The sequence below is a fragment of the Rhyacophila brunnea genome, unplaced genomic scaffold (genome assembly GCF_057557595.1).
Source record: "Rhyacophila brunnea isolate RB1 unplaced genomic scaffold, BYU_Rbru_1.0 scaffold_2, whole genome shotgun sequence".
Taxonomy (NCBI): Eukaryota; Metazoa; Arthropoda; class Insecta; order Trichoptera; family Rhyacophilidae; genus Rhyacophila; species Rhyacophila brunnea.
In genome coordinates this window covers 21,710,465-21,724,239 of record NW_028232859.1, presented here as the reverse complement: position 1 = coordinate 21,724,239, position 13,775 = coordinate 21,710,465, and the positions used below count along the sequence as shown (strand labels likewise).

Sequence of the window (13,775 nt, the reverse complement as noted above, 5' to 3'; positions counted from 1 at the left end):
TCGATCCAGCGGGTTTTAGGGCGACCATGTGGACGTTTAGTGCCTCTTGGGTGCCACTGGGGCCATCGGATCGATTGGGCCCAACCAAGCCTCGTTCTCTAGGGAGCGTAACACCCTGCCCTATGGCTTAGGCCAGTGGTCGGCAAACTCATTAGTCAAAACAGCCAAATATCAACAGTACGACGATTGAGATTTCTTTTGAGAGCCAAATGTCTTAAACTTAATCTTGTTACACTTACTTATCTTGTTACACTCGTCAACTGCTATTGATAAAGCTGAAACCAATTTAAGATCTTCGACTTGCTGGTTGGTTATATTCGAAGACATTTTGACTGTTCTATCTTTCACTATTTTAGTCCGTACGTGGTCATTTGTGGTAGAGCCACACTCAAGGGGCCAAAGAGCCACATGTGGCTCGCGAGCCGCAGTTTGCCGACTACTGGCTTAGGCTAAAAAAACTAAGAGAATAAATATTTGATTTATAAATAAACAAATATTTTATACTCGATACAGCGTGTAAAATGCAATATAAACATATTATAATATTATTCAAGCAGTGCTTTGGTTGCAATTCAGTATGCTGATTAATTGTAATTGAAGAAGGTATGATTTTTTTTAAAGAATTATGGGGAAAAAATCCGATAAAAACGTAGATAAAAATGTTTAGTAAAACAATGAAGATTTTCGTGAGTCTGTCCCACTGTGCACTTCAAATATTAAGAATCTGTATGTAAGGATGTACCTACTTATTTTATCAATTATATTATGAATGACGTCTCGAATCTTACCTTGCAAACAGTAGTCAGTCAATGAACCGTCTTCTGAATTACGCGAATTACGAAGTCGTACCTACAATATTTATTTTATCTAGTCTCTTGAAACATGTTCAGTAATAAAAATAAATGGTTACCAACAATCTGGTCCGCAATCTACATCTTTCCAGTCTGGTGCAGCTGAAATGGCCGCGACAGTTTAAAGCATACCGAAATTAATCTATCATTATCATAGAAAGCGAAAAATTCACGACTCGATAATTTAAATTAGATAAGCGCATCACTGCAGGCAACTGTCAGATTGTCACAAACAATAAGAGCGACGCGACAACAAGGCGTCGCGTTGTCGAGAAAAATGGCCACGTGCAAGCCATAGAAACCAGTACTGTGCCCGTAATCCATCAAACGGTTCGCTGAATAAATTCTCACGTAGGATAAATGATCCCACCTGTAATAAGCATTCCACATAATTTAATAATGATCATGTCGAGTTTCGTGTCTCATTGGTCATCCTTAACTGATGAAGCGTCCTGTCCAATGAACACAAAATAAATGGAACTTAACAGTCGGCGTGCTTTGTTCTTTGTGCGTATAAAAAATATTTTTTAAAACGAAATTTATGCATTTGAAATAGGGATGGGCGCCGAAATTCTTTTTTTAAATATAGGGCTTAGAACACGATCTTTAGAAACCACCGGCTTAAAGTAATAAGATGGAAATGTTTAAAACTGCTACCACACCCGGAAGGGTAATCCAGATTCCATTAATTATGACGTGTCCCCTGGTCCTGTCGAAGCGGGTGAAAACGGTCGTGATCTTTAATCAAATTATTTATATAATTTTATACGTATATATGCATCGCATGGGTAGCTGTTGTTTTATTTTAATTAAAATAATGTCTTTCCGCCTCACACCTCTCACACCGTTCAAATTCTAAATAAAAGCACATAAACAATTAATTTCAGACAATTTGCATATAGGTACCTACAAAATTTAAGATCCACCCTTACAGTGGAAACATCAGCAGAATAAATCAAAGACATAAACGCGAATTTGCAATGTGCACCCCTAATTTTGCTATATAAGTACCTAGTTGATGAGTTAGTTTTTAAGCACATTTATTTGTTTTCGGCATTCTAACAGATCCACATATCAGCCATTTTATTCTTATTAAGCAGTCCTATAAATTACTTTGCGTAATTACTGATTATAAAACATATATTGTGACAGCAGGTTTGGGTGTGAAACGTCAATTTTATCAACCGGCTCTTTGATGGTGGGTACACTACCTACATAATGCTGAGGATGCACCGAAACGTCACGGGCGAGGGAGCGAAAGATGACGGCGCCCGCACGGAAGTCGGCATATCACCAGCCACTTCCGGAGGTCGTCATAGATACCCATTTATATCCCGAAATCATCACTGTCTACCTAGACCAGACTTAAAAGATAAGCGCTCGAAAATCATATCATTCGATCGACGAGACAGATTAAAAGTTTATGAATAGATACAAATGTATGTGATGTTCGGGTGTGGCGGGAGGTCTCCGAAAATCTTGATTCGCTTTGACGGATAAAAAGTTTTAAGAAATGCAAGTTTTTTATATAAATGCACTTTCAATTGTATTAAATCACGACTGGCACGTGTACCGAGCATTTTCTTGCGAAATACAGATAATTATCGTTTAAAATAAAATTACTACATAGGTATGTACTAATGTACCTACGTATTGTTTATTTTAACCAATATTAGAGCAGTAAAAGCAATAAAAGAATAATTCCATATTTGAACATTTTGAAAACAATTACGAGAAAATATATATAACCAATAGACAAAATCTTTTTGAAAAAAGTAAGGCACACAGGAATCGAACCTGCATCTCTCGGGTACCACTCACATAGACCACTGTGCTGAAAGAGTCATGCTTAGTTGCGACGAATTTTAACTTTTAATATTCACTGAAGCGCTTTCCAAATTGAGCTACTATTGGCGATCGGCTTTTGTATTTTAATTTAATATATTTTCTCATAAGTGTTTTCAAAATTATGTATGTTCAATAATTATTGGAATGTTATATTCATAAATCATGTGAATTATTCGTTGAATAAAAAAAATAGTCAATTGAAAATTGCATATTTTAATGATTGCAAATAATACCTTAGTAAATAGGTACTTACCTACCTACCAATATTAATTTATTACAAAAAGCTTTTTTATAAATTAGGGATTAATCCAGCGATAAAAATGTATTTGGGTAGAAAGTACTGATCTAACATATTATACTTGGTCGGGTGGGAAACCTGCCTGCTTGTGAATAAATCCAATTTTCCCTTTTGTTAAGCTAGGTAGTACGAAGTTAGGCTTTTACGAAAGTACAGATAAATCGTATCCGGTTAATTGTACGTATGCAGTTAACTGTGTCACAGTTCACCGTGAGCTATTGTATCGGAAACCGATGCCAGTATGGTATTACGATCAAATGCATGTCGAAATAAAATACTTACGTAACAAACGCCACCGGAATACCTACAAGGGAACGACAGAAGAAAAAGGGTAGGTGAGATAATTAGATATACTTACCTACCTACAAGTAGGTATATCGTATAATAAATTTATTTATCTGAAATCAACAAACCTTGAATCCAGAGCTGCTCAACCTTAGAGTGGACCTGCGCCGACTTAAGTCCGACACAGAAAGTGGCGAGGAGTAGCAGGGCGACGAAGAGGACTTTGCCCGCGTGCCAATGAAGGACGACTCCAAGAGACGCAAGCCGTTCCTGCAAGAGAGCACGAGCCCAAATCGCGGTACGACCACCTCTGATGCGACCCTGGAAAAACAACATGTAAGATGCTTTTAGATTTCATCACCAATTTAGTAGGTAGGTACATACATAAAATACTATAAAGTTGGGTTAGGTTAGGTTTTGTAGGTAATTGTAGACATTTTAGTCAATCGATATCCAATGACGAAATAAGTACATATTATTTACCATTAATTATTTTTAAATAATATAAATACATAACCTTATCACACCATAATATAAAATTATAAATTCCAAATAGTCAAATATGGAATATATATAAATACCTAATCTACTATGCATCACGGTAACAGGTATGTTGACTACACACACTATGCATATATTATCTAATACAAAGGTTCCCAACCAGTGTGCCGCAAAATATTATTGCAAAGCCACAGAACAGCTTAATAAATATAATTCAGATAGGCTATACCCCAATACACTACAAACAGGGTTTTGAATGTATGAGTGTCCTACGAAAATGAAACAGACATTATAGACGTGCAATAGTGTGTATGTATTGCAACCTTCAAATACACCAATATTGAATGAGCGTTACATAAACCGGGACCAGTTGTCAGAAGGATAAGCTTAGAATGACGTAGTCTTGACACATGATTAAGTTTATCCCACATTCTTCTACACCCGAGATCGTTACGAGACGTTAGGTATCATGGCCCCCACAAGGGGGGAGCTGGCAGGACTATAGCCTAGGGGCCCGGACTCACGGAGGCACGGCGTGGCGGGTCTATCAGATATGTGAGATAAACACAAATCACAAATTTGCTATAATAGTAAAAAAGTCACATGCGTCGCTACTTCACGAGGGGGTTATTAACATTTAAAATATGCGTTTGTAAGATGTTTTATTGTTTTGTGTTGATACTCGACAATTCCATAATTCAAGTAAATGTATTACAACTACAAAAACATCGCTACAAATAAACTAAAGGCCATTACTTCTACCTATAACACAATTTTGAAAACGCTTCTGTTGTGTGTCACACGCCATCAAACATAGCGATAGGTAAGGGGGCCTGCTTTAGGATGTGGGGTATATCAGTTCCCATTAATTGTGATGTCTGCAAAGCCAATGAAGAATCATCTACGTGCCTTTATTTTGGCACTAAATTCTGAGAACAAACATTATCGTCGATCGATGGTCACACTATTATAATCCAAAAACGCCACCCTTAAAATTTCTTGACTTGGAATAATTACGAGTAGGTCTTTCTAACATCTACCCATTACTTAAAGAGTAATAACAACATGATGATAAGCATTTATTAGTATCCATCCACCATAACGTTATTTTGTTACTGATATGCCTATGCCTGTCGACATGCTATTTTTAAATGTTCCTATGAATTTTACATTATACCTATAAGTACTCGACTATGCTATTAAGGGTTTACGTTTACCACAATTAATTTAATTTGCTAATATTTATACCAGTGATACCTGTGGGCATAGATACCTATAGTATAGTAGACATTATAGTGGGTATTGCCATAACCAGCGATAACATATTAATTTAGTTAGGAGAAAATATAAACCTAAATCAAAACCGATTTTTCATATAAACAGAAGCGTGACCAACAAAACCGATGACCTGCACATTATCTAAATTCGTGAAAGGCCAACGAATTAAAAATGTTTTTAAAAAAAATAACGTGATTATCGACCATTTCTCGGTCGTAAAAAATACGGGAGCCCCATTAAGATAAGCCGTTATGATGTTTTTACTAATAATTAAACAAATTATGGCAGTAATATTCAAAACACATTGTATATCTTATTATTGTGTATCCGGAATAGCACCATTAATAAACTAGTTAGCAGAGTGGATAAGAATGAGCCTGTCTCAGGATAGAAAATTACAACAAATTAAATTGAGAATGTACCTACTAACCTCCTACTAACAAACATAAGTAGGTAATCATTTTTTTTTTAAGTTAAACACATATCTTAACAACGTCGAGAAAAGAAGGAGAAAGAACACGCATCAACTAAGATATTAAAATATCGTGAAAGTCTCAGACATTTAACACACATGAGTCAATTTGTATTATTTTCTAATCAATAACGTAATTATTCGCCATTATTACTGGATATGGATATGAATTTAAATACCTAAAACTTAGTGCACATCTTCTCTAATTATAGTCGCCTCCAACCTCAACTGATCTAGAATAAAATCTCGAGACGCAGCACGCATGAAACACACCCTCCACAATCGTACATGTCTCAGTGATTTTAAACCATTTTTGGTTCGTGGAACCCTTACCCCTGCCTGTATGTCACATAAATTCAATCACAAACGAGACTTATTAGTCAGTGATGACATCCTTACGTAAATTACCACCCCATACTATAATAAATGTAGCCTCATATTGTGTATTATAATAATTTCGTTACCATCTGCATGTATTGTTACTACAGTGCATACATGCAAACAAAATTCATGAAAATTTTGAAAAACATTCACAAATATTTAAAAAATGTTAACGACACAGGCGAAAATTTGGTTATCCTCCACGATATCTACCTACTCTCAAGTGTAATTATTCACATCCCTTTCTTAATTTTCCGCCAACGTAAAATATAAATAAACTTAAATAACAGTGGCGAAGTGTAGGGCTGTTCAGATCCGACATAAATATTGCATACCTACTAAACTACTACTTATTTCTTTTCACTTAACTAGGAGTACCTATAAATATTTCAGATGGTGTTGATTAGTTTTTAAAATTCAATACTCAAAAAAATTTCGTCTACCTACTTACTTATCTAAAAATATGCCATGGCAGATAGAATATTTTTTTATTTATGATTTGGTTTTGGCAAGGGTAACGTGAATTAAAAAAAAATACCCAACACGGAATACGATAGGGAACGATACGGAACTTATCCGAACACGTACGTTGCTCTTTCTCTGCCCTTTGTCCCCGATGTCCTTTGACTACCATCAAGTAGAATAGTTTGCGTGCCAAAGTCCTTAAAGAAACTCGATAGTAAATACGAGGTATCCATAAAGGCATCTAGAAAAGAAATACGTTGCTGTAGAATGTAGACTTGTAGAGTGTAGATAACTGTAACGTTAGCGTACATATTATTTAGTGCATAGACATAGGTGGTAGCGAACCTCATTGCTGACATTTCAATTAGCCAATCATTATTCCTTCAGCTTCTGTTGCTACGCTGTTTACTAAATTATTATCAAGATTACGATTAGAATTCTCGCGGACCCCTAGCAGTGCTCGCGGAACACCTGGGTTCTGTGGACCCGGTTGGGAATCACTGCTCCACGGAAATAAACAAATACGCAGACAGGCTCGTAAACATATTTTTATTTCATCGCTTTCCAAATACAATTCCTCATCGTCGGCCGCAGAGATTTACTGACAAAATGTACAAACTTGGGTTGTAGTTAGGTACTATGTATTTACTATTTACGTATGCAATACACGTGAAAATGAGAGTATTTTTAGTAGCGCGCATTGACGTAATACCTATCAATGGTACCGCGTGATGCTTCCCGCGTGAAAAAAGACAAGTTCTATTTTAGATTTTATTTTTAGCTTACAACGTGACGGCGATAGCATGGGATGCTTCAAAGCTGTCGATACCAAAAACCGATATTTGCATAAATATTCCGCGAGTTAGCTGTACATACAGTACAAGGCCGACTGTATTCAGGCCGAGGAACTAAGCTGCAAATTTCGATCGTTGTACGTACTATTTGGCGCTTTTTCATCGAATGTAATTTGGTAAGTTGTTTGTAGAAAATCATTATTGTTGTATTCAATCGAAAATCTTCATTTACTGCGTGAAGGTTTTACCGCATTTCAGTTGAAGATAATCAATAACTAGCACTACCATCGCAACCTGCTATCCAGTGCCTCGGCTTGACAATGATCAGCCTTGCTACCCAATGAGCTAGACTTATTATATTCTTATTTAAAACATTCTCTAAACAAACTATAAAGTTTTTTTTTGTTTTATCACTCGGTTAAAATTACTTTCCAAGAATACAATACATTCCAATTTCGAATACCAGCACAGTAATATTGCTATTTATTAGGTACGGAAGAAATATTTATGTGCATATTACCTAAGAGAGTTCTTCTTAAATAATATGTAGTTAATGTCTAATTTTTTGCGTTGTCATTTTTAAAATGCCACCAACCAAAACAGACAATAATCAATATGATATTTTATTTCAGTAAAAAATGTCCAAAAATAAATACGCGCACCTGATATGGTCGCGGTATTCCATTGGACGTCTTGGGTAATGGATGCTATGATAAAAATGCCGATTGTCGAGTGCGAGTGGTACTTATCAACAAAATACCACCGATGCATTCTTTTAGGCAAGTAGGTATGTCCTACCAGTCACGAAGACAACAACATTGCGAATGACATGTACACAGGACCGCATCAGGGATACAGGCAAATCCTGATATGAAACTTCCAATTAGATCAATACTGAAATAGGAATGTTAGAGAGCCAGCGGGGACGCCTGTACACGCCGGTCCTCGTATCCCAATACGTATGATACTGGTTTTTCATCCGGGGGCTCCAGGTTCGAGCCGGTGAGATCACAATATTTTTGTGATTTACTCTGTGTGATTGATTGTTTTACTTATATTACTACATACGCTACTGTTTCAAAACATTACTGTCACTAGACCTCATGACCTGTTGTAGTGCTAATAGATTTTTTTAAATATATACAGGGGAAACACAACGACTTTTGGTCATGTCGGCGTGCGGCCTCAGCAAAGGCCGTTGTAACGTCTTACATTGAGTATTAGGTTTTTATTCATTTTAAGAGGGCAAATAATTATTATTAAAATGGCTACATAATACCAATATTGAATTTTAAAAAACTGCGAACTGCAGCTTTCACTCCTGAATGCGCCTCTGTTCCGATTTTGTCGAAGTGTCTCCCGCTGACCGAATTGGTCCCATTCAATGCTGCGCGAGTCACGTTGAAAAATAGCGCACCAAATTAGGAACGAGCACCAATATAAAAATAAAATGATAATGTATAATATTGTAATCGGTCGCTCATTTCGCGTATAAATATGGCGCTTCAGAGATTCGGCAACGGCCGGCACGGCGCGCGGCGGTGTCCTTTGCACCATACAAGGCGGGCCCAAGAGGACCACACGCAAACCGCCAGTGTAAATAATAAGCAAGAGGTGAACAAGTTGAGGAATTGGATATTCACCACTCGCCAACTCGTGGTCGAAGATACATTGATAAAGTAGTTTATGCAAGTCTGATACCCTGATTCAGCTAGGTACTAAGATCTCAACAGTAAAATTAAATGGCAATATAAATAAAGCCGCAGTTATCGCAACACAAGACATTAATTTTTAGGAAATACAAAGACATAACTACGAACATACAAAAAAAAAACACGTAGGTATCAATAAAGGTGCTTAAGATCGACTATGGCATAATATTATCGAATCTCAGTCAGAGAGACACAGTTGAAACCGAATTACGTTAAGAAGCTTACGAAGTTACGACACATCGCAGGCAAACCCCTCAGTTATCACAGATTTGAGAAATTTGCGAAGTTGATCGGATGGGGAAGACTAAGAAGAAATTGCGTAATAAAAAAGAAGTCACCAACCCGGCAGATCCATATTCACTCACAAGTTTTACATCGTTCGTGAGATGTGGCCACGGAACACACAATCAATGGGAACTACAATGAAACGAAGATACACAAGGCTCGCATAATAAAATATTGAATGCGCGTCATATTTACGTACGACAAACTTAATTATTACATAAACGTAACTACCAATTGAAAATAACATAGGATCACGTGTTTAAATGTATCTCATATTTTTCCACACTCGAGATCCATATCGTTATACCACACCCGGTAGGGTAAGTCAGGTGCCATTATTTCTGTGTTCAATGGGTTTGGCCAACGACCACTTCAGAGGCTGGTACTATCGTATCACGTAGACGAATTACAAAATAAAATGCGTTGCTCATATTATCTATACGAAACCGAGGAGTACGCGCGATGCCTTTGAAGTACCAAGTTACGGAGATGAGGAGTGGGAGCCACCGCCAATTCCGGGGCTGGCATCATGACAATTTCGTGTAAACTATCGCCTCAGCTCAGGTAGACGAATCATAAAAGAAACTGCGTTCCTCATATTATGTATAGGTACTCAGACCATGACCCCCACATCCTGAACCGGGCCCCCATGCTGGGATCTTTGGCTGGTCTCCCTACCTATCTCTAAGGATAAAGGCAGTGTGATGCTCTACAGTAGCGTTTTCCAAATGGTGTACGCGGTAACATTAATATGCATATTTGGTGTTTTGTGTTGTATATTTTAATACATCTATTTGAATTTAGAATTTGTCGAGTGTCGATACACAATTAAAAATTTTATCGTACAACCATATAAATTTAAGTAATAACATTATGGAAGGAAAATAGCGCCGCAGGCGACTTTTTAACTATAAAGGAAATCTGTGTTGTATGTTTATCTAACTTATCTGGTCGAATGGCCTCGCCGGGCATGGACACATAAATATGATTATTTTTATTAGTTCAACCACCATGTTGTTTCTATAGATGTGTCACTCGTTACTCGGAACTAACTAACTACGCACTGCGACACGGTGTGACGTACTCTTGTATTGTCCACATGCTCCGAGATAGGAGCTAGCTGCTAGCGATGGTGCCCACAGAACGCGTCGGGCGCCGCACTCGCGCAAAATTTCTACAAGTGGCGCATAAATCATTGAAAATACAACGTAATCAAATACGCCAGCGCCCACTGGATATGGCGACGCATTATACGCGCGCGCCGCATGAATCATCGTTTTTTCGCGAATCAAGGCTTCTCGGCGATACGAATGAAAGAAAATACAATGAGTCCATTCATTGAACACAGCGAGCAAAAACACGCTGCGCGAGGCATCGTCGATCGACGGGCGGAAAGCAATTATTTAATTACAGAGAAGTCATTGTTTTATTTTATTGCGTGTTCAGTTTATCGCTGGGTGAATAATGTCATCGTAAATTTTAATTACAAGCCCCGAAATAATATAATATTTTTATTGCTTTGTTATGAGAGGCGCTGTAATAATATTTATTTTGTGCTGCTTGGGCCGCTTACTACATAGGTGAAGGGTAATGCGCGGCGAGAGACGTGTGATTATGGTTATGAATAAACACTGCATACGCGGACTTCGCGCGCCCGACGCGTTCTGTGGGCACCATCGCGTAGACGTTTAGGGAATATGTTTCATTTACTCACTTAGGTATGTACATGTACCAACATAATCTCCATCGGAGGAATATTATTAGTCGGTCATTCCAATAATACATAGATAAGTAATGAAGTGCATATTATATTAAGTATAATATATGTCAAAAACTAACTCACCTCCATGGAACACGATACCTAGAATATCAGTGGTTTATTATTTAGATCAGTTATTTTATTCTTCTGGACGTCTGCAGGAAAAAGAGCGCCTAAGCACTTAGGCCCGGGGAATCGACTCCCAAGGGACGAGGTAATTACCATACTATGCGTGTTGAAAATCCAAACATAATACATAGGTAGGTCATAGGTAGGTATGTAGGAATATTTTGTAAATGGATTTTTATGTGAAGAAGACTGTACTTCAATATTTTTTCTGGAAATAAAAGTTAAAGATTGCGGATGGAGTTTATCAAGCCATTATGAAAATAAGTAAACACATCGTTTTACAAAATGCAAATGAAATTGAAAGTTGATACCCAGTCAGGCATGCTTCATCTGTTCCCTGAAAGCGATCGTCAAGTCGTTTACTATTTTATTGCATATCGAATGTCGCAACGAGTCTCGAATAACCCGGCTCCGGCTGCTACACCACATGTCGTCGACGACTTCCATACGTCCATACTCGACCTGACAACTGGATAATAAAGACTTTTCTCGATGTCATATTAGGTATATTATTTTCATTCGACAGAGAGAGTTACATGCTTGTTAATTATACCAAACAATATCAACTTCTGGATCTTATCAGTCAAGGGAAGATTTCCATTAAGCGATGCCTTGGGAAGAAGAACGTCCTGGCCCAAGAATCTCAGAGACTAGTTCGAATTCAACACTTCATTCCTCTCTAGAGCAGCGACATCGGATAACCCGACAATGCATATGGCACAGATAGAAAAAGAATGTATAGGTATTATATTCAATATTGTAGACTTGGAGAGTATCGTGCAAGCAAAACAGATGCAAGAAAACAATACGCGTTTTATTGTCTGAGAATTACATAGGGCAGTTGATGTTTATCTTAATAATAATAGTAAAAATGAATAAGTGGATAAAGCAATATTTAATGGCTAGCCAGTAAGTTAACGATAATGACTAATAATTAATAATGAATGATGATAATAGGCTATAATGGGCTACCAGCCAAAAACAAAACATAAAATAAATCACGCTGCCTCAGACGACAATGGACGATTCATTTCAACATGACGCAAGTACGAATGAATGAAGTGTGACAACCATCACGTTCCTTGGTCGCGGTCGCACGCACAGCAAATTGTTCTAGGACAGCGGCGGCAAACATATGACACGCGGGTAAATTCGGCCGGCAAAACTATATAAAACCTCAACCACTAGCATGTAGATTGTAGAACATCCTGATCGACATAGCACTTAGTATATAACAATTTTTACGAGGAAAAAAATTAAAAACAGCGTTATACGTTTTAAATTCGAGACGAATGAAATTTTTGGAAGGATGAACTAAAAAAGATATCTCGACCGGGTCTCGATCAAGTCTTCTGGCACACACGCCATCCGTGATCACAAATAGTTTTTTGGTACCTAATTTTACAAGGGTTTACTACCCCTGTTCTAGGCTCACATGTCACCTACCTAATGAACAAAAATAAAAGTATAACTTGTTGCCAAGAATAAAATAAACCATTAAAATATTATTCAATAATAATCAGTATCAAACAATATTAATTATTTATTGTTGGAAATAAGAAAAGTCTCAGTGGTTTTGAAAATGGCCGATCTCTTATAAAAATGTAGGTACCAATTTAGGTACACCATAAGGTACATAAAATTCAATACCTCAGGCCTGTAACAATAAATTGTAGTAGAGAGGGGACAGAGACAAGCCGATACGACAGAACCTATCCTCAGGGCAAGAATATGAATGGAGAGGATATTATCGTATCTGAGAAATATGATTAAATTACTATTATTACACAGATCAGATAATAAATATAATTCCGATAGGCTATACCCAATACACCACATTTTGATGCAGGGTTTTGAATGTGTGAGTGTCATACGAAAATGAAACATGCATTATGCACGTGCAATAGTGTGTGTAATACACCAATATTTAAATGAGCGTCAATGCATAAACCGAGAGCAGTTGTCAGTATTCAACGTATGACGTATTCTTGGCACGTGTTTAAGTTTATCCCGGATTCTTCCTTACTCGAGATCGGTTACGTTAGGTATTTCAGTTCCCATTATTTCTGAGTTCCCTGAGTACGAACATAACGTACAGAATAACCTCATTAATCCATAGTAATTTGAGGGCGAAACTAGGCACACCAGAAAATGTAAAATTTCACCTGTATGTTTGTATTTTTTTTAATCCATTGTTCATGTAATGATATGAAACTGATTATCATAGTACACTGTTAGCGATAACGAGAATTTACTATAATTACACGAACCGCCGTGTCACTATAAACACCGGATTTATCATCGGGGATATAGTCCTGAATGTCTTTCCATTTGAAATCGTGTGAACATTGCCTAACTACCGAATACATAATATATTGTATTACCTACGATTAGCTGTGACAGTTGATACAATCAGCAGGTATGCATGTACCGGTATCGAGCACGCCGATCACAATCGGTCTCTGCATACTGTACCGAACGTTAGTATGACGCCAGTACTTTGCGTACTCTTTCGCGTTGTTTACGTGGAACGAGCCGTGTAATTTCCGGGTTCGTTCTTTTGACTGTCAGAATGAAATCTGACGATTTAATCATGGTAGGTACAGTAGAGTCGAAATAACAATAAGGGTGTTAAGGGGTTGCAGAATGAGGGCAAACTTGTCATTACGGTCGTTTGTCGACGCACGCCATATGGTGGTAGATATATCCTGACCCTT

At 37.4% G+C, this 13,775-nt stretch overlaps 1 protein-coding gene across 1 annotated transcript in view; it reads right to left on the bottom strand.

Moving 5' to 3' along the window:
* Positions 1–13,775, bottom strand: part of ptc (protein patched) — a 70,402-nt gene that overhangs the window by 44,450 nt on the left and 12,177 nt on the right. Inside the window, exon 2 of the mRNA XM_085947279.1 lies at positions 3,411–3,603. Within this exon, the coding sequence (XP_085803405.1) occupies positions 3,411–3,603 (193 nt within the window). The remainder of the gene's footprint in view (positions 1–3,410; positions 3,604–13,775) is intronic.